Source organism: Babylonia areolata, chromosome 18 (genome assembly GCF_041734735.1).
Source record: "Babylonia areolata isolate BAREFJ2019XMU chromosome 18, ASM4173473v1, whole genome shotgun sequence".
Classification (NCBI taxonomy): Eukaryota; Metazoa; Mollusca; class Gastropoda; order Neogastropoda; family Buccinidae; genus Babylonia; species Babylonia areolata.
In genome coordinates this window covers 62,396,043-62,418,452 of record NC_134893.1, presented here as the reverse complement: position 1 = coordinate 62,418,452, position 22,410 = coordinate 62,396,043, and the positions used below count along the sequence as shown (strand labels likewise).

The window sequence follows — 22,410 nt, the reverse complement described above, 5'->3', positions numbered from 1 at the left end:
GGTTCGCAACTGGCTCACTGAGGACAGAAGGAGGGAGTTGGGCCACTACTACACCCTGCTGGACCTCAACATGGCCAACGTTGAAGAGAGGATGTTCAGGAACTACACCAGACTGACCCCAGGAGTCTTCCTCGAGGTCCTGGACCTGATTCGTCCCGCCATCAGCAAAGAAGACACTCGAATGCGAAAAGCCATTGAACCTGGCCTGAAGCTGGCTGTGACACTGAGGTACCTGGCCACTTGGGACAACTACAGGTCCTTGTGCTACGCCTTCAGGATTGGGGTATCTACCATCAGCACCTTCCTACCTGCGGTGTGCAGGGCCATCACGGAGGCCTTCAATGCTGAAGTGTTCCCAGAGGAGTGGACTGAAGACCACTGGAAGACCATCGCCGACAAGTTCTACACCCGCTGGAACATGCCCCACACCATGGGGGCATTGGACGGGAAGCATGTTGCGATCAAGAAGCCACGCAACAGTGGGAGTCTGTATCACAACTACAAGGGCTACTTTTCCATCCCCATGCTTGCCCTGGTGGATGCAGACTACAAGTTCCTGTGGGTGGAGTTTGGGGGATTAGGCCACATGTCCGATGCCCAAATCTTCCTGGAAACCGACCTGTGACAGGACCTTGAGGACGGCACCATCAACCGGCCAGCTCCATGCCCTCTCACTGACGACCCTGAGGACACTACAGATGTGCCCTACTACATCGTCAGTGATGATGCCTTCGCACTCAAAGACTACTGTATGAAACCCTACTCCAGGCAAAGCATGGCACCCAAGGAGCTCATCTTCAACTACAGGCTGTCACGAGCAAGAAGGGTGGTGGAGAACGCCTTTGGTCTGCTGGCACAACGGTTCCGATTGATGCTCAGCACCTGCCAGCTGACACCTGAAAACGCCAGAGCAGTCATGAAGTGTTGCACCACACTCCACAACCTGCTGCTGGGCCGACTTCCCCCACCTCAAGATGCAGTGGACAGGGAGGATGCCCACATGAATGTGCTGCCTGGTGCCTGGAGAGAACACGTCATCTGGACTGAGCAACCGCAGCCACGAGCAGGACGAGCCAACACCGATGGGAAGAAAGTCAGGGAAACGCTGGCTGACTTCTTCGGGAGTCCTGCAGGGATTGTCCCATGGCAGTGGGACAAGGCCAGTGTCCACCAACCACCTGGTGCTGCCAACCCCAACCGCAACCCTGCTGCTGCTGCTTCACCCCAAGCTGAGTCTGCACCGCCGTCTCCAGCTCCCTCCTCTCCACAGTGATATGGCCATGAGTACAACTTCAGATCATTGGCCCTATTCAGGGCCTAAAAAAATTTCAAAGAGATTTATTTCCTGGGTTGTTGCATTAATCCACTTTATCCAAATGACATATTGATAGAGTGAGAGAGAGAGAGAGAGAGAGAGAGAGTCCAATAGACAGACACACAAACAGACACACAGACACGCAGACAGACATACACATAAACATACACAGAGAAAGATGGGGATACAGACACAAACGGACGTACACACAGAAGAGGGTGAGACAGACAGACAGACAGACACACATACACACAGAAAGACAGCGTTGTGTTATATGACTATGGTATAACCAAATGTATATACAAGGGCACAAACTGTGGCCAAAAATTAAATACCGGTTGTTTCTCACTGATAAGTTTATCTTGAGGTATTGAAATGTATTTTTTTCTGTCTCTGTGTTTGTGATATCTCTTTTGTGGCTATCCAAACACACACACACACACACACACACACACACACAAAACACATAAAATAAACACCTTTTCCTGGAATTTCAACCCCCCATCTTCACCACCCCTCCCCCCCAAAAAAAACATAGGTCAATTGTATCATTTTTTTTACTCTGTTTCATTTTATTCCAATAAACAAACAGACAAACAAACATGAAGTGTGGATATTTTTAGGATTGACCTTCTGGGTCTGGGGATGAGACCAGTGTTAGGTTGTGTGCATGTGTGGGGTAGGGCAATGCAACCAAGCTAAGTCTCCCGGGAACAATTGTGGCCCTTAAAAGGCCGATGCACCTAGGAATGCGTCTACAGGTCCAAGAAGTCGATGCCCACATCCTGTACTGTCAGCGGAAACATGTTGGAAGGTGCGGGCTGCCTTGGGACCTTAATCAGTGTGGCGGACTTCCTGGGTGACGACCGTCGTTGTTGTGCTGCAGTCATCAACTGACTGTCCAGACTTCCTGCCAGGAACGCCTCCAGACTCTCAGGTGGTGCTGGCATCGTCAATGGCCCTTGCTGGTCCATGGCTGGAGGAGGAGCTGTCGAGTAGGCACTAAGTCCACCTCTGGATCCACCAGCAGCGGGTTGGAACCACATTGCAGGCGATGGGTCTGCACGAACGGTGGTGGCAATGGGGTCAGGCTTCCGGCCATTCCTCCTCACATGTTTCATCACCACATTCCACACCTCCTCCTGCAGGTCCATCATCTGGGCTGGGGTGAAGTGGTCAACCTGCCAGTGCAGAGTGGTCCAGAACTGCAACTCCGGTTTGGCCAAGTGCTGCATCATGGAGTCCAGCTGGGAGCACAAGTGGCCGCAACAGGTCGCGGCTGCTGAGTCCCCACTGGCCTTCGTTGTTGAAGGGCCCACACGGCGACGTCTGGAAGCGGAGACTGGAGTGGAGGCTGAGGGGCGTGCACCGTGGATGCTAGCATGTCCAGGCACCATCCAACTTGGAGCAGACTGGTCATGGTCGAATTCAGCCTCAGACTCAGTGAGCTCCACAGGCTCAGCAGTTGGCTTCCTCTTCTTGGGGCCCAGGGTGTCAGATGAAATCTGACTGATGTAGGGCACCACGAATTGCATGTGCGTCCACACATACTCCTGGGCCCGCGGAAGATGAACATCTGCTGATCCACTCTTCGTCTTGGCCTTCTTCGCCCGTCCCAGCAGGGCCCGCATGCAACGGTACCAACTCATGAGGACTGCGACGGGCACTCCCAACTGGTCAGCGAACTCCTTCCATTCCCTGTTCCGCTTGGCTGCATCTTTATAATCGGAGTGACTCCGATTATAAAGGTAGGGCCTCTCCCGCAAAAAATCTATGGCCTCCTGCTTCTGGTCCTCAGTCAGGTGTCCCTCCACTGCCTTCTTGCCTCTCTTGCCCTTCCCCTTGCCTTTGCCCTTGCCAGCACCGGCGGTAGTCTCACAGGCAGGTGGGGTGGATGGGGGCTCCTGCAGTCGCTCATCCTGCTCACATGCAGCCAGGGACAGGTCAGAAGCAGCAACATCAGAGTCAGAAGACGACACGTCGAAAAATCAGTCTCGTGTGTCGTGGATTCGTGTAGACGCAGCAAGAAGAACGAAAAAAATGACAGTCAGCCAGCTTAAATACATTCACACTGTAACTGATCAAGTTACAACACGCGTCGATGTAACTCACTATAACTGACCCCAACCATGCAAAGAAGGTTGCAATCACTTGCAGTCGGTTAGATGTGTCGGGCCAGACAATTTGCATACCGCACACAGCGTGCGTGCAAGGCATGCTATTTTGTTTTGACGTCGGAGTTTTTTTCAAACTTGGCTCCGCCTCTATTTTCTGCTCTAACTCACTGGAACCGACGGGGACTAGTGTGAATGCCTTTGTAACCGTTTATAACTTGATCGGGCGATGTAACCTCGAAAAATTTTTATCTCCCGAGTCATATTTTTGGGGGCCATCTAACCACCTATCTAACCAAAAATCGGGTCTTCCCGAAAAATCGTCTAACCGATGGGAACCCACTGCAACCAAAAATTTGTGGTTCCAGTGAGTTAGAGAGCGATGTAACCATTTGGTTAGATCGTGGTTACAGCCTAGTGTGAACGTAGCATAATTATTGGGATCTTTGACATCACCCTTTTTATACAATGGCAAAATAATAGACTCTGTCCAGGTTTCGGGAAAAATACCTTTATCAAACAGAACATTAAACAACTTAACGAAAAACTGAATAACTTGCTCATTTGAGTTTTTATACAGTTCACCAATAATACCATCAGGGCCAGGGGCTTTACAGTTTTTTAACTTTGTAAAAGCCAATAGGACCTCTTCTTTAGATATTGGATAGTTCATAATGACAGTCACCTTCAGTGAGTTGTAAATCGTCATCAAAATATTTACTACTTGACTCTTTGTCCAACAAAAACTTAAAATGCCTAAACCAAGTATCAATATCAATGTTATTCATTGGCTGTTTCCTCTTAAAGGGCGCTTCATGAACATTATTCTAAATTTCTTTTTGATTATTAATAGAAGTTACAAGTTTATCTAAAATCATGTCACTGAATTGTTTTTCTTTCCTAAGAAGTAACTTTTTGTACTCACGTCTAACTTTTCTGTATTCATGCTGAACTGTCACATCTGATGAGCAGTTGGCTCTTCTAAGTTGTCTTCTAACGTTTCTTTTACTGATCAGACATTCTTCATCAAACCAGTCATTTGATTTATTCCGTTTGTTTAACGATACACGCTTTTTCATACACTCAGCACACTCTCTCATGCAGTCATTAAACATACCAAGTGCATTGTTTACATCCGCATCAATCAAATTCATGGCAACATTAATTCTGGCACTATTTGTATCAGTGTGTAAAGTATCAATGAAAATGTCTGCATTTACACTGTCCCATACAAACTTTTCTACCACCTGTTCCCTTTTTGTTTTACTCTTGCAATATAAGTTATCATTTTGGAATTCAATAAGACTGCGACAGGCATATGATCAGAATCAATCTGTTCACCAATACTTAATTTACATGAATCAAACACTGTGGCAAAAAGTTCTTCAGAAAAAATAAAACAGTCATTCACACTACTACCGAAGTCCAATATGTATGTGTAGCAACCTTCAAGATTACTATTACACACGCCGTTTAGAATACTTAAGTCTAGAGTAGTGCGCATATTTAACATTTTCCCATAATTATTCAAAGTACTATCATGTGAACTGTGAAATGAACTCAGTGATTGGCTTTTATACTGTGTATCTTGATTAGAATGTTGAGAAAAATCATGAGCTATGTTTGACATTCTACTATTTAAGTCGCCACATAATATAGCATCATTGCTCAATAACAGTCGATGAGACATTCTTTGAGTAAACGAATACCACTGTCAATATCAAAATAAGAATAAAAGGGAGACCCTTCTGGAGGGACATATGCACACACATAAAGTACATCTTTCAATGTTCCAAACAACTGTTTGTCAAAAAGAAATACACAAAAATTAGTATAGTTTACGTCAATAACCTTCACAAAAGAAGTAAGTTCGTTTCTAATAAGACAAAACAAACCACTGGAATGTCTTCCATGGTCTGAAAGTTTAATTAAAGGTTTACAAAAAACATTATAATCAGCAAATAGGGTTGTGTCACAATATTCAACAAATGTTTCAACAAGGCATACTAAGTCAAAACTATACAAGCAGGAGAGAAAATCTTAGTCTTCAATTTCTGAAAGCAATCCATTGATGTTCCATAACAAAAAAAGAAAAGGGTCGTTTCTTCACAACTGAATCCAGACTATTTACACACAATCCACCTCCACACTGCTTAACACACTGCCATCCACACTTTCATTTGTGTTTGACACAGATGTGTCGTCATGCCCCTGACGATGTTCAGCAAATTTACCTTGCACATGCTCAGCATGCACTGACAACTCAGTTTGACAGGCCTGAAAAGAGGCTGCACATGCACGTTTGACAGTGACAGGATGAGATTTTACCGGTGAGGCCTGAATAGAGTCAATGAGAGAGGGGAGGAGAGATACAGCTGGTCGTCATCAGAAAAGCTATGCTGGGACAACAAATGATGATTCAGAATGGTGGAAATTGGCTGAGTATAGAGAACAGAATGGGCACAGAGCCTTGTAGCACACCAAACTGTATGGCGGAAGGGGAGGATGAAAGACAGCAAACAGAAACAACATTGGACCGGTCAGACAGATAAGAGTGGAACCATGAGAGACAAGATCGCAGATTCCAAAAGTGTGATTCAGATGGTTGAAAAGAATCTGATGATCAACAGTATCAAAGGCGGCTGAAAGATCAAGGAGGGAGAGAATAGAGATTTTGTTGATGTCAAGAGAAGTTAATAAATCATTCACAATTTTGAGAAGGGCTGTCTCAGTTAAGTTATTGGTGCTGAGGTGGTCATGAAGCTGAGCAAGGACAACTTTTTCAGTGACTTTTGAGAAAAAGGGAAGATTAGAAACTTGTCTGTAATTCTTTATTGAGTCTGGATCGAGACTGGGCTTTTTGAGCAGTGGCCATAAGATAGCAGACTTAAACGCAATGGGATTAGAGCCAGAAGAGAGTTATTATTTTTTTTTTTTTTTTATTGTTTTAATAGTAGTGAAGAACATTACTGAAAAACAGGCTGGATTTCGTAATAGCAGAAGTTCCATCAAACACCCTCAGTGAAAAACATCTTTAACACCACTGGGAGTTCTATTCTTCATAGACTTCAAAAAGATGTTTGACAGAATCTGGTGGGAGGAACTATGTGCCATTATGAAAAGATTTAACATCAGGCAAAAGCTTCAACATCATCCAACAACTATTCTCCAAAGGTACCTGTGTGGTATTCACACAGGGTGCTACTGGAGAGTGGTTCTATAATTCAGTTGGGGTTTATCAGAGCTGCCTTCTATCTACTACACTCATAACACTGTTCATCATCATCCGCAACACAAAATTACTGACACACTTGAAGATCATGTCAGCACAGTCACTGCTATATGAGAAACCAAAACGACCCTTTGCTTCACAAATGACAATGGTGGCCTGGTAGGCAGTCACAGTCCCTAAGAGTTTACAGTCAGTTATTTCAGGCCCTATGAGGACAGGAGGCTTTGCCCTATCAGATGCCTCAAGTACTCATCGGATCAGTGTAGAAGCACACTTCATGGAGGTGATTACTCTTTCTCAAAAAACAAGATTGCGACAAGCAAAATCTCAAAATGGGTTAACCAGATGGTACTGAGACTGTAAAGCCCATGGTGAGCTTAACATTTCTCTAGAACAAGTACACACAAGCATGCAAAAGCATAAGCGCACACACACACACACACACACACACACACACACAGAATCTTTAAAAACAGTGCAGGGGGGGGGGGGGGATGCAGAGAACGGAGTTGAAGGAGCCCAATCAGAGAGAGAAAAAGGAAAAAGAATAAGGCACAGACAGTGTAAAGACCATCAGAGAACAGAACAGGCAATCAGCACCAAAGAAATGGTAATACATGCATATGACAATGAAACTGCACACAATAACACATTCTATATACTAATCAATCCATCAATCTCACAGTGTACAGAAATTTGCCGTCATGCTCGATACATGAAAAAGAAAAAAGTAAGAACCTATTTCAAGAAATTAATAAATGGTGACTGCCAGACCTATTTCTATTTCAAGAAACAATATTTTCAAAGAATGATAAAAAAAACATCCATCATATGAATAAGCTGCTTTCAAAGCCCATGTGAAAAATCACTCACATGATCCATCTCAATTACTTTCACTTCATCACTGTTTAGTATTGTATTGTATTGTATTTCTCTTTTTGTCTCAACAGATTTCTCTGTGTGAAATTTGGGCTGCTCTCCCCATGGAGAGTGCGTCGCTACACTACAGCACCACCCATTTTTTTTTGCTTTTTTTTCCTGAGTGTAGTTTTATTTGTTTATCCTATCTAAGTGGATTTTTCTACAGAATTTTGCCAGGAACAACCCTTTTGTTCCCATGGGTTCTTTTACGTGCGCTAAGTGCATACTGCACACAGGACCTCTGTTTATCGTCTCATCCAAATGACTAGCATCCAGACCACCACTCAAGGTCTAGGGGAGGGGTGAACTGAGCCGTGATTCAAACCAGTTTGCTCAGATTCTCTCGCTTCCTCGGTGGATGCGTTACCTCTAGGCCATCACTCCACATGTCACTGGTCTTACTTCCATTTTCTAACTACAATTATTTCAAAGTAGCTCTCTTTACACCTGATGCAATGTCTCAAAATGCAAATATACAAACATATTCTCTCTCTCTCTCTCCCTTTCTCTCTTTATCACACACACACATACATGTATGCACACAAATGCAAACATGCATGCATGTGCGCACACGCACACACACACGTGCGCACATGTGTGTGCATGCATATATGCGTCCATGCATGTGTTCATTTGTTCTTTTGGGAGAGCATGATATTTAGAATAAGTGAACACATACATGCACACAAATAAAAAGCTTCAAGAATTGCTCATATACCTTCCTGAAATTTTAACCCTTGCCATGCATAACACTTGTACACCATGTCCTGTTTTGTGGTACAAAAATACTCATCCTGCATGGCAGTAATACTACGTCCAAACAGACCACTACTTTTCAAAAAGCCAGTCCCGCTTCCCATCCTTCTAAGGCTGGAACAGACACCAAGTGGCAAAAGTGTATGGAAAATGTATCTTTGACAACCTATAATTTTTCACAGAATTTACTTTTTTCTGAAGATACATATTCTAAAATTATTCCACACATTTCCTGTAAGGTTCTTAAGGATGACCTAGATTTTCATGCTTATGTTATGAGCTTCAGAAGACAAGTCTGGGTCTTTTTATAACCCACTATGCATGGGCGGGTTTAAATTTTTGTGTTGACATGGTAATCTGCTCCTTCTTCATCACCACAACCATACATGTTGAATGCTCAACGTTAAAAACAATCCCTCACCACCCTACCACTGTATATACACATGGCCACACTCACACTGTATACATAAAACACATCTGACATGTACACACATTCATACATGTATGCATGTGTAAATTAAACACACAGTCAACACATTCAAAAGTTTCAAAGACATATAGACCTTCAGGTGACCTTAACCCCCCCTTGCCCTGGCAGGATGGCAGGGAATTTTTCATTATGATTTCTCGAAAGTTTGATCAATTTGCCAACCAAATATACCTGTCTGCCAAAAATGAATTACAGTATAAATATACCAGGGTATGGTTAAAAAAGGTACTGTTTTTGTATTGTCATGGAAGTGTACGGTCAACAAAAATGCTATGATGTTATTAGTGAATGTCCTATTTGACTAAGATTAGGTTTGTAGAGCTATATATCATAACAGTCAGGCTTCGACTTTCAAGAATGACCTGCTAAAATGTACCGAGCATTACAGGCATTCTATAACTGACCCAAACTCCACAATTTTAAATATCGCATCGCTGCGATTTACAGCATTTTATTTGGTAAACAAAATATCATCATTAATGTTTTTTCTGTCCATACACCGCACGTACACCAGCAGAGGGATTTTCACAATATCTGCTTTATAGTTTGATAGTTTCTGTCCACAATTAGCTTGTCACATAATGTCAGTTTCAGTTTAAGAATCCAATGTTAAAAAAAGGAACCCCATCATCTCCCTTCTCTGGCAGTTGTGAAAGGTGTGGCCAACACAAATAGCAGACAGTTTAGAGATCATTACAAAACTAATCATTCCTTTCGAATTACATAAAATATCACTGAGTTGTTCATGTGCACTACCAGACTGTGCTGTCTTTCATTTCTTGCCACAAGAACCTCTTTCTTGTACTTCACATATATCAATGGTACACTTTTGTAGTTTTTTGTTGTTGTTTGTTTGTTTTTTGTTGTGGTTTTTTTTTTTTTCATTTTGGGGGACTTTAAGATGCCCATTTGTGCCCTCGAAGAGTTCGTTTGCACTTGGCGAGTCTTTGAGAAACTATCACAGATGAAGTATTCCCAGAGCTTCCACCAATGAGGTGGACTGATGGCATGGTCGTCATGTTTCCCAGCCACAAAGGCTTCAGTGGAGCCCTTGGTACAGATGCCCAACTGAACGATGATGTCTCTAAAGCCTGTTGCTCTCATGAGTTTTCCCAGAGTACCAAGAGAACAAGTGAAGTGAAACGCACAAAGACATACTGCATTCTTCTGGGATTGTTCCTTTTGCCAAATGGCCATCAGTGCTTTCTTTGCAACTGAAAAGTCAAATGTCACAAAGGCATACTCCTGACCCGGTTGTCTTCCTGTGTTCAGTGACACCTGCAGAACGTGTTGCAATGTTATATTGTCAGTGACAGGATGAAGAACAGGTTGCACATGTCAACTGTTGACTGCTCCTGCACCTTGGCCAGATTCGTTCCAGTGCGTGACACCCAGCCTGTAATGAGCTGCTCACTGAAGACATGTGTCTGGTCAGAATCTGCATAAATCTGGACATAGTTGCGCCAACTGTAGTGAGCTGAATGGGGACATGAGTGTCAACTATTTTGAGTATGAGCTCTACCTTATCCTTTGTGAAACATGGCTGGAGCTCTGGGAACTAATACTGAAGGCTCATTGGGTGTTTCAATGAATATGCGTCACTGAGTACCGGTGTCTGGGCTTGGTTTTCAGAGTTGCTTGCTACGTTTTGATTAGTCATTAACGAATTTTAGAGCCGAAGCATCTGCGCTTCTAGCTGCAGCCCAACTCCTCAACCAGACAGACAGTTTGCCAGACCACCACTGTCTTCCTCACCAATTGCCGAGCTGTCCCACAAATCCCTCAGACCAGAGTGGGGGACAAAACCTTGCGGGGCATCCAGTCTGAGATGCAGGCCCTAAGTGTCAGAACCACAACAGTTATACAGTGGATCCCCTCTCACTGCAGAATTGCAGGAAATGAAGAGGCAGAAAAGCTCTCCATAGCAGGAAGCAGGCTCACCCAATCTGCCCACCCCCTTAGCTTTGGGGAGGCAAAGACCATCCTGTGCAGCCACTTCAGAAACAGCTGTCGAAAATGGCTACATCTGGGAGCAGAGGAGGACAGAATCCATCAACTGGGTCGAGCTCAGCAAGTCATCATCCTCAGACTGTACACTGGCCACTGCCAGCTCTTCTCCCATCTCTACAAACTGAAAATTTCCCACACAGACCAATGTCCGTGTGACACCGCTCTTCAAACTCCAGCTCATGTCCTGCAAGACTGCACTCTACACAAACAGCTGAGGCGCCAGATCTGGCCCAGTCCCGCAGTGCTCAAGGACAAGTTGTGGGTAAAGGCTACAAGGCTCCAGTGGACTGTGGACTCCATAACCTACTCTGGACTGACCGTTTGAGCATGGCCTGTGGATGCTGAGGAAGAAAAAGAAAAAGAAGATTGGTCATTCCATATATTGAATGTCTTTGCCTGGTCCTAATCCTGACTCCTGTAACTTTTTTTTCTTTTTCTCAAGGTCTGACTAAGCGCGTTGGGTTACGCTGCTGGTCAGGCATCTGCTTGGCAGATGTGGTGTAGCGTATATGGATTTGTCCGAACGCAGTGACGCCTCCTTGAGCTACTGAAACTGAAACTGTAAATCACTGTTGTCTCTGCAGGAGTGAGGAATCACGCTCTAGGGAGAGATGGTTTCTGGCAGCAAGCTGTCACTTTGAAGACCATTGTAGCAGACGGCAGTTTCATGTTTAAGGGCACAACTATGAGACATGCAATGCCCAAAGTGAATCAAAATATGTATGCTGACAAGTTTAGCACTTCCTGTTAGATGGCAGATTGCAGTGCCTAGAGCGATGTGCTTTGGCATTTCCACTTTCTGCTTGTGAAAGCATAGCACGTGTCTTGCGAAACTGGCAGATATTCTGTATTTCTTTTGAGGGGCATTTTTCTTTCCAGTTATAACACATTCCATAACATCATTTGCAGAACCAGGAGCCTTTAGATATTCAGTCAAAAAAGATGCCATTGCTGGGGGGCTTTCACTCACTTGAGCTTCTCTGTAACTGAATGTGACAGCTGAGAATGAGGGCTGCTTCTTCGAACCTTCTATCCTCTGAAGCAGAAGCAACAAAAGCATGTGTAATGGTTCAGCCTGTATGTGTCTGATGAGTACAGTAACTTACTCCACTGGTTTGGAGCTGCAAAACCTATTCTGCACCCAAAATGTTCAGTCCTGTGGTTTGGATTCTGAAACAGTGGGTGTTTCTCTTGCATGCATGATAAGTCTCAAAGCACTGATACATGCTCTGCATCATCTTCGCCAATGATGCTCTTTTCCATTTACTCGCAAACACGGTTAAAAGCGTCCCAGTGGGCTTCATTTTGTAAATAGTTTGTCTCTTATTCCATGTCTATCCACAGGCCTCAGAATGAAGTCCCTTCCAAAAGATTCTGTGGTTGTGTACTTATCGTGCCACAAGACCTGTCACAATTCCCTCTGTTAGAGAAGCTGCCTCTCTGATCTAGTCTTCAGCAATTTTGCCACACTTTTCCCCATTTGTGAGCTCTGGACTTTAGAAACTGGGTTCCATTTCCTCACTTTGTCACACATGATGCAGCAATGTCTTGGGGAAAAAAAGCTTTCAGTGCAAGTTGTCTTTTTTCCTGGGAGCTGAATTTCTGGTTGTGGTATCCTACTTATCTTAGGCTTTCTGTCCTTACGTCAATGTTCACTGTTTGCATTTAAGAACATGTCTGGCATTTTTAATACATACAATGCATCATCCAGTCTCTTTGCAAACTTTGTGTAACCTTCAAACTTTGTACAGGTTTTACGAACACATCAAATTTAATATTTCTCAGTATTAGCCCGCTTCATTTACATTGTGGCCCTTGCGGTTGGCTGGGGCATAAACCATGTAATTTGGACTGATTAAATGCAATACTGCATATTATAACACGAATCTATTATAATATTGTGCCCAATTATGCCAGCAGTTACCTCACACTGATAAAGAAATCATTATTCCAGTAATCAGGTCGCTAGTGTTTGAGCATTTTCAGTACCACGGAAGCATTTGATCACATGACAAGCTATTACAGTACTAATCCAATTTTAATTTCATTCACAGAATAGCTCATTCTAATTCCTTTCTATAGGCATAAATTAATAAACTGTGGGATGAAATATGTGGATATAGTGCCGTTTCAAGCCGTTTTATACTGTTTGTCTTGAACAAAATCTATGAACACCTAGACAAATCAAATACCTGTGTCCGCTTGATGTTCTTTGATTTTTCTAGTGCTTTTAATACAATTCAACCTCACCTCTTAGCAAAAAAGCTGATGCACATGGGACTCGCTTTTCCGACGATTTTATGGGTTTTAGACTATCTTACTAAAAGGCCTCAGTTTGTAAAATTAAATGATTTTATGTCTACTGTCTCTTTCACAAACACAGGTGCACCACAAGGTACAGTCCTCTCGCCTTTTCTTTTTACCTTGTATACGGCTGAATGCAGAAGTCTGACCAATTCGTGTCCCCTCGTTAAGTTTGCAGATGACTCCGCACTGACAGGACTTATTACTGATGACGATGACACTGACTACCGAAGAGAAATTGACAGGTTTGTGAACTGGTGTGAAGAAAATTTCCTTGAGCTGAATGTTGGCAAAACCAAAGAGCTTGTAATCGACTTCAGAAAAAAGAAATCAACTTTAAGTAAAATCATCACAAAAAATGAAGTGGTCGAACAAGTAGACTCATACAAATATCTCGGTGTGATAATCGACAATAAGCTGTCTTGGAATGAAAACTCAACTGCACTCATTAAAAAGAGCAACAGTCGCATGTACTGTCTTAGAAAAATGAAATCTTTTAATATATGCAAGCAGATGCTCCAAATGTTTTACACATCTGTTGTCTGTAGTGTTTTAACATACGGAGCCGTGTGCTGGGGGGGAAACCTGACCAAACATGACAAAGACAGGTTGGAAAAAGTCATTAGGAAAGCGGGTGGGGTGGTGGGTATAAGACAAGACACCTTTAGCGACATGCACAATAGAAAACTGACTGACAGACTAATAACAATTTTGACCGACGTAAGACACCCACTACATGATGACATTAATAGCAGAAGGTCAGACATAAGTGGTAGGTTTAGAGCTCCACGCGCAAGAACATCTCGATACATTAATTCATTTATTCCTACAGCCATTCGCGCACACAATCAAAACATCCAATACACTAAGTGAACCCTCCCACCCCCCAAGCCCCCTCGCCACAGCAACACCTGAACTTCACCAGCAGATGAGTGTATGGGAGCAGACATTATGCGTGCATGTGTGACTGAGCGGGTGAGCACGGGCAAGCAAGCATTTGTGTGTGTGTGTGATCGGAAGTGATTTTTAAATATTTTCTTATTTTACTTGGATTTCATGTATCTTAATGTTAATGTTCTAGTCTTACTGGCGTGACATATGTTATGTGCATGCATACGTTGTTTGTGTGTGTGTGAGTGTGTGTGTGTGTGTGTGTGTGTGTGTGTGTGTGTGTGTGTGTGTGTGTGTGTGTGTGTGTGTGTGTGCATTTTACTTATATATACGATTTATTCCCTTGATGTTTTTATTTATGTATTGTTGTACAATACCTTATGGTCTTAACGTGTGTGTGTGTGTGTGTGTGTGTGTGTGTGTGTGTGTGTATGTGTGTGTGGGTGTGTGTGCGTGCGTGCGCGCATGTCATTTTTAGTAATCTTATACCCTTTTTTTTTGTTGGATGTTTTCATTTGTTAATATTGTTGTGCAATACCCTATTGTCTTAACATGAGTATGTGTGTGTGTGGAGTGGGGGGGTTAGTATATCGTCAGCTATTGGGAATTCTTATTTGACTAGTTTTAATCTCTTCTTATGTTGCGCATGATTTTATGCCAGTGTTTACAATGAGCCTGTGATTGCACAACTTAATTTCCATGTGGATTAATAAAGTGTTTTTGATTTGATTTGATTTGATTTGATAAAAGTTATTTATTTATAGGGCCCAAAGAAGGAAAAATATCCTATATTTACCCTTCCCCTGCATTAATACCGTCATTTAAACTTGGCAGACAGGTAAATTATGATTTATGACATAAAAACACACAAGAAAATCACTATGAAAAATCCCCCCCCCCCCCTCCCTGGGTTATGGGTTACCATTTGCCACCCGACAGACTAAGAAGATTAAGTGGTATGGCCTCCCCAAGAGGAAGGTCCAAAAACAAAAATCACTGTCAGACCCAATCTTTCAAACAAAACAGATTAAGTATGGATAATATATTCCTTTAATAATCATGATATATACAGAGGCAAGAAAACCATGGTGAGCTAAACAACAGTGCTACACACTCACAAAAACAACTTTCAATAACAACACAAACATAAACAACTCTTCTTTCCTTCTTCTTCTTCTTTGTGTGTGTGTGTGTGTGTGTGTGTGTGCACCTTGCCATTTTGAAACAAATTTCTACTGAATTAAGCTAATATAATTCAGTGCTGTGGATGGAAATAACTATAACTGTTATTGTAATGAAATGAACTCGTGGATACAGTTATAAACAAGACAAACATATTTCAAAGAAACTGATCATTCTGGTTTGTGAAAAGAATGTTGTTAAAAAATATATAAAAACACAATGATAATATTAATGATGATGATGATGATGACACCACTACAAATAGTCACACACACACACACACACACACACACACACACACACACACACACACATTGAACATTCTTTAAAGATTTTTTTCTTGATTGTTTTTTCTTCTTTCTTTTTTCAGATGGTTTGACATAATAGAAAAAAAATTAAGCAGTTGCTGTTTATTCAATGTACCATCTTGAAATAAAATCGACTTGAATGGCATGGACAAGCCAGTTTATAAATATCATTCATATCCATATGAAATAAACAATCATGTACAGATCAAACGTGATTATTTTGATCTTGACTGATGTGACAAAAGCTAGAAAACAAAAATGCACATAGAAAAAAAGCCTGAGATAAGTACTGCTTTGCCCGAAAATAAAGAATTTACCATCACTGTTTAAGCAGTGGCAAAGAAATGAGGTGACATTTGAAGACTTTGACCTTGACCTTTATTCAAGTTCACTAGGTAATTCCAGAACTCTGATATCAGCATACACTAAGAACCATGTAGTCTTTAGTGCTGATGCAACAGGCCAAGCAGTAGGTCTGAAGGATGCAGACAACAGTGACATTTGATCTGTTCCCACTCTGCCCCTCTACCCCTTCCCATCTGCTCCCATTTCTCTTCCCTCTCCATTACCCACATTTCAAATATGTCAGTTTTTCTTCCTGTGCTGTAGCCTTAACAGCAAATGTCAAGAATGTTTCAAATAAATCTATCAGACATATCATGTTTTCTTGTTTTTTCCATTTACCTTTAAAACTAATTGTTGATTATCAACACACACACACACACACACACACAGACACGCGCACGCACACACATGCACGCACACACACACACACACACACACACACACACACACACACACACAAGCACACACATGTACAGATGCATATAAACAAACACATACATGCTTACATATGGACACATACACACATGTGAAACTCAGCTCCACACAGTGTTATACTATTATTGTCTTTGGGCCAACCATTGCAGTCTGAAGGAATACATGTGTGCTGTACTTACTACAGCAATGTTTCCCATTTAATCAAGGTCACATAAATGAAAAACTGTGCACCACAATAACATAAAGAAAAAATAGATTCACTTTGTTTTCCTAAATGTATAATACTATGATGATGATGATGATGAAAGGAATAAATGACTAATTTCATCTGAGAATGAATCTCTACTTTTACTGGGAATGAGTGCCTTCTTTTAGCTTTGAAAACTGGCATCCGTGTTTAATCCAATAAACACCAGTCTCTCAAATCCCTTCCCACAGTAAAGCAGCAGCACACAGCGTGAAACAGTCACAGGAGGCTCTAACAGTTACACAGAGTACACAAGTAGGCTCTACACAGTACAGTAGGCATCACTGTGCTAACAGATCAATGCTATGTGCAGCACTCCCACCATGCACTGATGCAGCCCTACCTGCCAGTGTATGTCTCCGCTGATGGGGCAGTCCTGCAGGAGCCACTGGACACAAGTACATTTCCATCCACACCCATCTGATTCACACTCTTTCTTCAAATGATAATAACTAACTCGCCAATCTGTGTGCATCAATATAGCTGGTGTAAGAAATCCCACTGTATGTAGTTATGTGACAAACAGAAGTCAGGTGAGAATATCAGTCTTCTTCTTTGAAGAATGGTACTGTATTAAAATCACATTGCATTTCTCTCTTTCTCATATCTATCTATCTATCTATCTATCTATATTGTTTCTCTGTGTCTCTCCCCTTCTCTCTCCCCTCACTGACTTCTATTTCTTTTCACTGCTTTCCTAATGTTTGTAGAGAAGACTGAAATCATTTTGTGATGGTTGTACACACTTTGTCATTTTACATTGTTAAAAAAAAATCTTATTATCACTATAAAAAAAAAAATCAAATACTGTGGTGTGACCACGAAATTCGACCTTTGATTTCAATAGGGATCCTGCTGTCACAATGACCAGTCACCACAATTTTTTTTTCAATAAAAATTGAATGTAAATGTGAATTTTTCTGTTTGTTGTTGACTTCTCACCATGCTAACTACATCATCATAAGTGGATTTTTTCTGTTCGTTGTTGACCTCTCACCATGCTTACTACATTATCATAAGTGAATGACTAAAAGGGTCCTATCTGTACAAGACCTACCAAGTTTCATTCCTGTACCACTTGCAGTTGCTGAGAAAATGTATCAAGGACACACACACACACACACACACACACACACACACACACACGACCAAGTGATTGCACAGACTCAGTATGTGACACTGAAATGGAACTGATTGGTATTTTTTCCAGACTGAAAAAATCATCAGAGGCTGCCAAATGAAGAAAATAAAATAAATAAATAAATAAATAAATAAATAAATAAAACAAAAAAATTCTGGCATGATCAGTTGTTAAAGAGCTTTGAGTTGATTCTTTCATGAACAATGTTTAAAAAAATTTCTTTAATTTTTCTTAAAAAAGGCATCATTGAGGCAACTGGAAATGATGACAAAGTACCTGACACACTTTGGCCTTCAGCAGAGACTGTAAAGGTTATGCAAACTTCACCTTGAATTCCAACATGTCAGAAGAGGATTGTTGACAGATTCTGCATATTCAGATTTCTCATGCTTCTCTCTGTACAATAACAATTTACTCTCTTTATGAGTGAGATGGTGCTGTTTGACTTTAGATCTGGGCAGTCTATTCTCCTGTTCCTTGTCCTCATTTTCATTCCTTGAAAACATTATAGTTACCATGACAAAAGTTCAAAAGGTTTGTTATGCAATGGTTTGCCATTTCCAAAGTTTATTTGAATTTCACTAGATTCTAATTTGACTGTGCATAATACACAAGTGTGTCTTCTAAGATTTTTCATGATTTTTTTTTTTTAATTCAGCTTTATAAACAGTAGTGCCTTGTAGATTGAAAAATACAGTATACTTATCAAAGGTTATGCTAGATTTTCACATAATTTTATTTGTCAAATGTAAACACCCTATAACTCACCATAAAAAAGTCAAACTATGCAATGTACATCTCCTTGCAGATATGTTATATTACTTTTTTGCTGAAACTGATGAGTTAACACCTGTTTGAAAGTGTAGTTCATTTACATTAGATCCAGATCTAGATGGAAGATAACATCTTTATAAAGAAATAGCTTGTGTCCTGAATGGAAAATGTCACCCAAAAGTTAATTTGCTCATTTACAAAGAAGGTAAGACATTTAAGCTCACATGTGATAATGCAGTTTTGGGATGATACAAATCTGTAGGAAAAACCCAAACCCACAGCATCAAGTGGTTCAAAGGAACACTTTCTTTCAGGATGTTCCTGTGAAAAAAATCTTGTTTAGTTTTGTGTAATCTGAAGGCTAGCACTGAACAAAGGGTGTAAGAATTTAACTGTGAAAGATGACTGTCACTATAAGTGCAAGAGGCAGACATGCCAAGAACAGCCACAGCTCACCACTGATGCTAAAAAAAAAATCATGCATCACTGCATGCTCATCCAAATTTGTGTTGTACTATTTCAAATTTGTAATTGGATGATGGTGCTGTGTACATCCATTTTGATCTATTCACAAATATATGAATAGAGCTAAATATTATCATTCAGAATTGAACAATAACCCTAAAAAAATGAAGACTGTGAGCCTGTACCCAATGAAGAGAGACATTTGTAAATTCTCTTCAAGCCTAAACTGCAATAAAATTTTCATGAAAAAAAGTTTTTGAAATAAGCTTGGAGCATTTTTACTGCTGAATGTAGAAAGACATAACATGGGTAAAAAGTGTGTGCGTGTGGGGGGGGGTGGGGGGGGTGGACACTCTGAAAATAGGTCATAGATTTTTTCTAATCTGAATCAAAGACTGCACATTCAAGAGGTAATCTGATTGTTCTGTCAATGCTCACACCAAAGCTTGTTCAATGCCTAAACCTCTTCTCACCATATTATGATGAATCTTCATTGCTCCACCGTCTGCACTGCAGTGAACTTCTCTTTTCTGTTTCCACCTCCTACACTTTTTGTTTTTACATAATGGAGCCTGAAAAATAATCTGGGTTTTCACAGATGCCTTTCATGCATTCTCCCACTTTTTTTCCTCTGCTTTCTCTAGGGGGATGGAGGAGGGTGAGGCAGCAGTAGACCATGTAGAGGTCTCATGGCCTGACTAAGTGTGTTGGGTTACGCTGCTGGTCAGGCATCTGCTTAGCAGATGTGGTGTTGCATATATGGATTTGTCCGAAAGCAGTGACACCTCCTTGAGCTACTCATACTGATACTGATGCAGAGGAGTACATGGAGTGATGGCCTAGAGGTAAAGCGTCCGCCTAGGAAGCGAGAGAATCTGAGCGCGCTGGTTCAAATCATGGTTCAGCCGCCAATATTTTCTCCCCCTCCACTAGACCTTGAGTGGTGGTCTGGACGCTAGTTATTCGGATGAGACGATAAACCGAGGTCACGTGTGCAGCATGCACTTAGCGCATGTAAAAGAACCCACCGCAACAAAAGGGTTGTTCCTGGCAAAATTCTGTAGAAAAATCCACATCGATAGGAAAAACAAATAAAACTGCATGCAGGAAAAAATACAAAAAAATGGGTGGCGCAAATGTAGTGAAGCGACGCGCTCTCCCTGGGGAGAGCAGCCCGAATTTCACACAGAGAAATCTGTTGTGATAAAAAGAAATACAAATACAAATACTTAGGCACTAATGTCAGTGCCAACATAGGCAAAGTTGTCAGCAAGTCCCATTCAAGACTATACTTCCTTAAGAAGCTGAAACAGTTCAGAGTTAATGATAACATTTTATGCTTGCTTTATTGAGTAAGTATTGAGAGTGTACAAACCTTCAACTTCCTTATGTGGTTATTTGGCTGTACTGCAGATGACAGATACAGACCTGACATAGTGGTTAGACATGCTGATAAAATTATTGGTGTTGAGCTGCCAAGCCTAGATAAACTGGTCAAAAACAGGTTGAAAGGAAACATAAGTTAAACAAATAGAAAGTTCACAAAATCTTAAACTTGCAGTAGTTTACTTTTACAATAACAAAAGCAAGTCAGATCAACTGTGCTAACTGTATTCCAGAATCCATCATCTAACTCGCTTTGTGAGAGAATCACTTTGACACTCTTAATGATTATTAAGTATTTAAATATAAACAACAGCTTTTCTTTCTTTTTATCTTCCTTTTATTATAGTTAATTTAGCTGCTCACATATTATTAATGTCATTTATTTACATCATTTTGACAATGTTCTTAAAGAACAATATCAAAATAATGCAATGGAACTGCAGATCACTGTCCACAAACATTGACTATTCATGACAAGACCTTGCATCAAATGAGTATCATGTCCTCCTGCTTCAGCACTCTGAATGTCAAAAAGAATAACCTCCCAAAGCTGAATCAGTTCTACTACCCACCAATCATTGATCAAGAACAACCTGATGCAAAGATCATCACCGCTATTCATAACCATATCAGGCTGCTATATTGTATCATATAGTCACCTGTTTCAAAAAATATTTGATCATGTGCCACCACTATCAAGTTTTCTGATTCAATTATTGTCAACTGTGCATTGGTCTACTTACCAGAAGGACCAGATGATAGTAACACTGACTGGTTGAAAACAGTCAAAGATCAATGTGAAAAGTGGATAATTGGTGGTGATTTTAATGCACATTCTTCTTTTGGGGAAAATGATTGTACTGTCATGACCAGTAACAGGCTTACAGAAAATATAGTGGATTCATCACTAAGATTACTTAATGATGGCTCATGCACCAGAATTCCTGACGCACCCACTCATCGACCAACAGCTTTAGATTTAACACTGACTTCACCCAACCTATCATGTTCATGGAAAACTCATGATGATAAATTAGGAAGTAACCATATTCCAATATCCATCACGATTAATGGAAAAATTCAATTAGAAAATACTATCCAGGATACCATCCCAAAGTACAACTACAAAAAGGCAGATCGGGTCACTTTCACAAATATTCTAAATTATCTAGATTTAACAGTATCTACCAAAGATAATATTGATAAAATACACAACACATTTTGCAACAATTTTCTAAATGCTGCCAATGCATCTATTGCTAAACTGAATACAAGCATAAAAACTGTAACCACTTAGGCAATGTTTGGTGGAATGCAGACTGTGACAGAGCAGTCAATAAGAAAAAGCATTCATTCAGAATATATAGAAGGAAAGTATTGACTCAGAACCACAAGGCTATGAACCACGCCAATTAAAATGTAATAAAATAATAGAACAAGCCAAGAAAACATACTGGACTACATTTTGTAACACTGAAATCTCAGACTATAAAGATACTAAAAAAGTGTGGAATCAATTAAATATCATGAAGAATTGGATAAAACTCCCAGAATATCCTGTCACTTTAGGAAACAACAAAATTCACTTCGACATCAGAAAAGGCTGAAGCATTTGTCAACTTGTTTTCTAAGGTAAGCAGACTAGATGGACTATCACAGACACAGAAAGCACTCAGAGAAAAAGAAGAAAAATCTTAACTTTATAATGATCCTATTCCTGATAACATTACCTTAATGCTCCACTAACACACCAAGAAATAAAAGATGCAGTCTATGCCATTTCAAATAAGAAAACATCAGTGAGAATTAATGCAATTTCTAATGAAATGATTAAGGACCTACCAGATAAATGGATCAACATTCTTCTAAATATATTCAAACTATGTTGGGGCATTGATGTTCTCCCTAAAATCTGGAAAGAGTCAATAATAGTTCCAATCCACAAACAGGGCAAGCCAAAAACACACATTGGCAGTTACAGACCTATAGCACTCACTTCTCATGTCTGTAAGTTGCTAGAAATAATAATGTTAAACAGACTCATCTACTACTGTGAAAAGAATAATGTCATCCCTGTGAATCAAGCAGGTTTAA

At 40.9% G+C, this 22,410-nt stretch overlaps 1 protein-coding gene across 3 annotated transcripts in view; it reads right to left on the bottom strand.

Moving 5' to 3' along the window:
- LOC143292984 (protein Njmu-R1-like) overlaps positions 1-22,410 on the bottom strand; it is a 145,810-nt gene that overhangs the window by 83,799 nt on the left and 39,601 nt on the right. For 2 of the 3 annotated variants that reach the window (XM_076603724.1, XM_076603726.1), the window contains exon 6: positions 16,894-16,938. The exons of the other annotated variant lie outside the window; for it this stretch is intronic. In XM_076603724.1, coding sequence (XP_076459839.1) covers positions 16,894-16,938 — 45 coding nt within the window. The remainder of the gene's footprint in view (positions 1-16,893; positions 16,939-22,410) is intronic. 3 annotated transcript variants of the gene reach the window in all.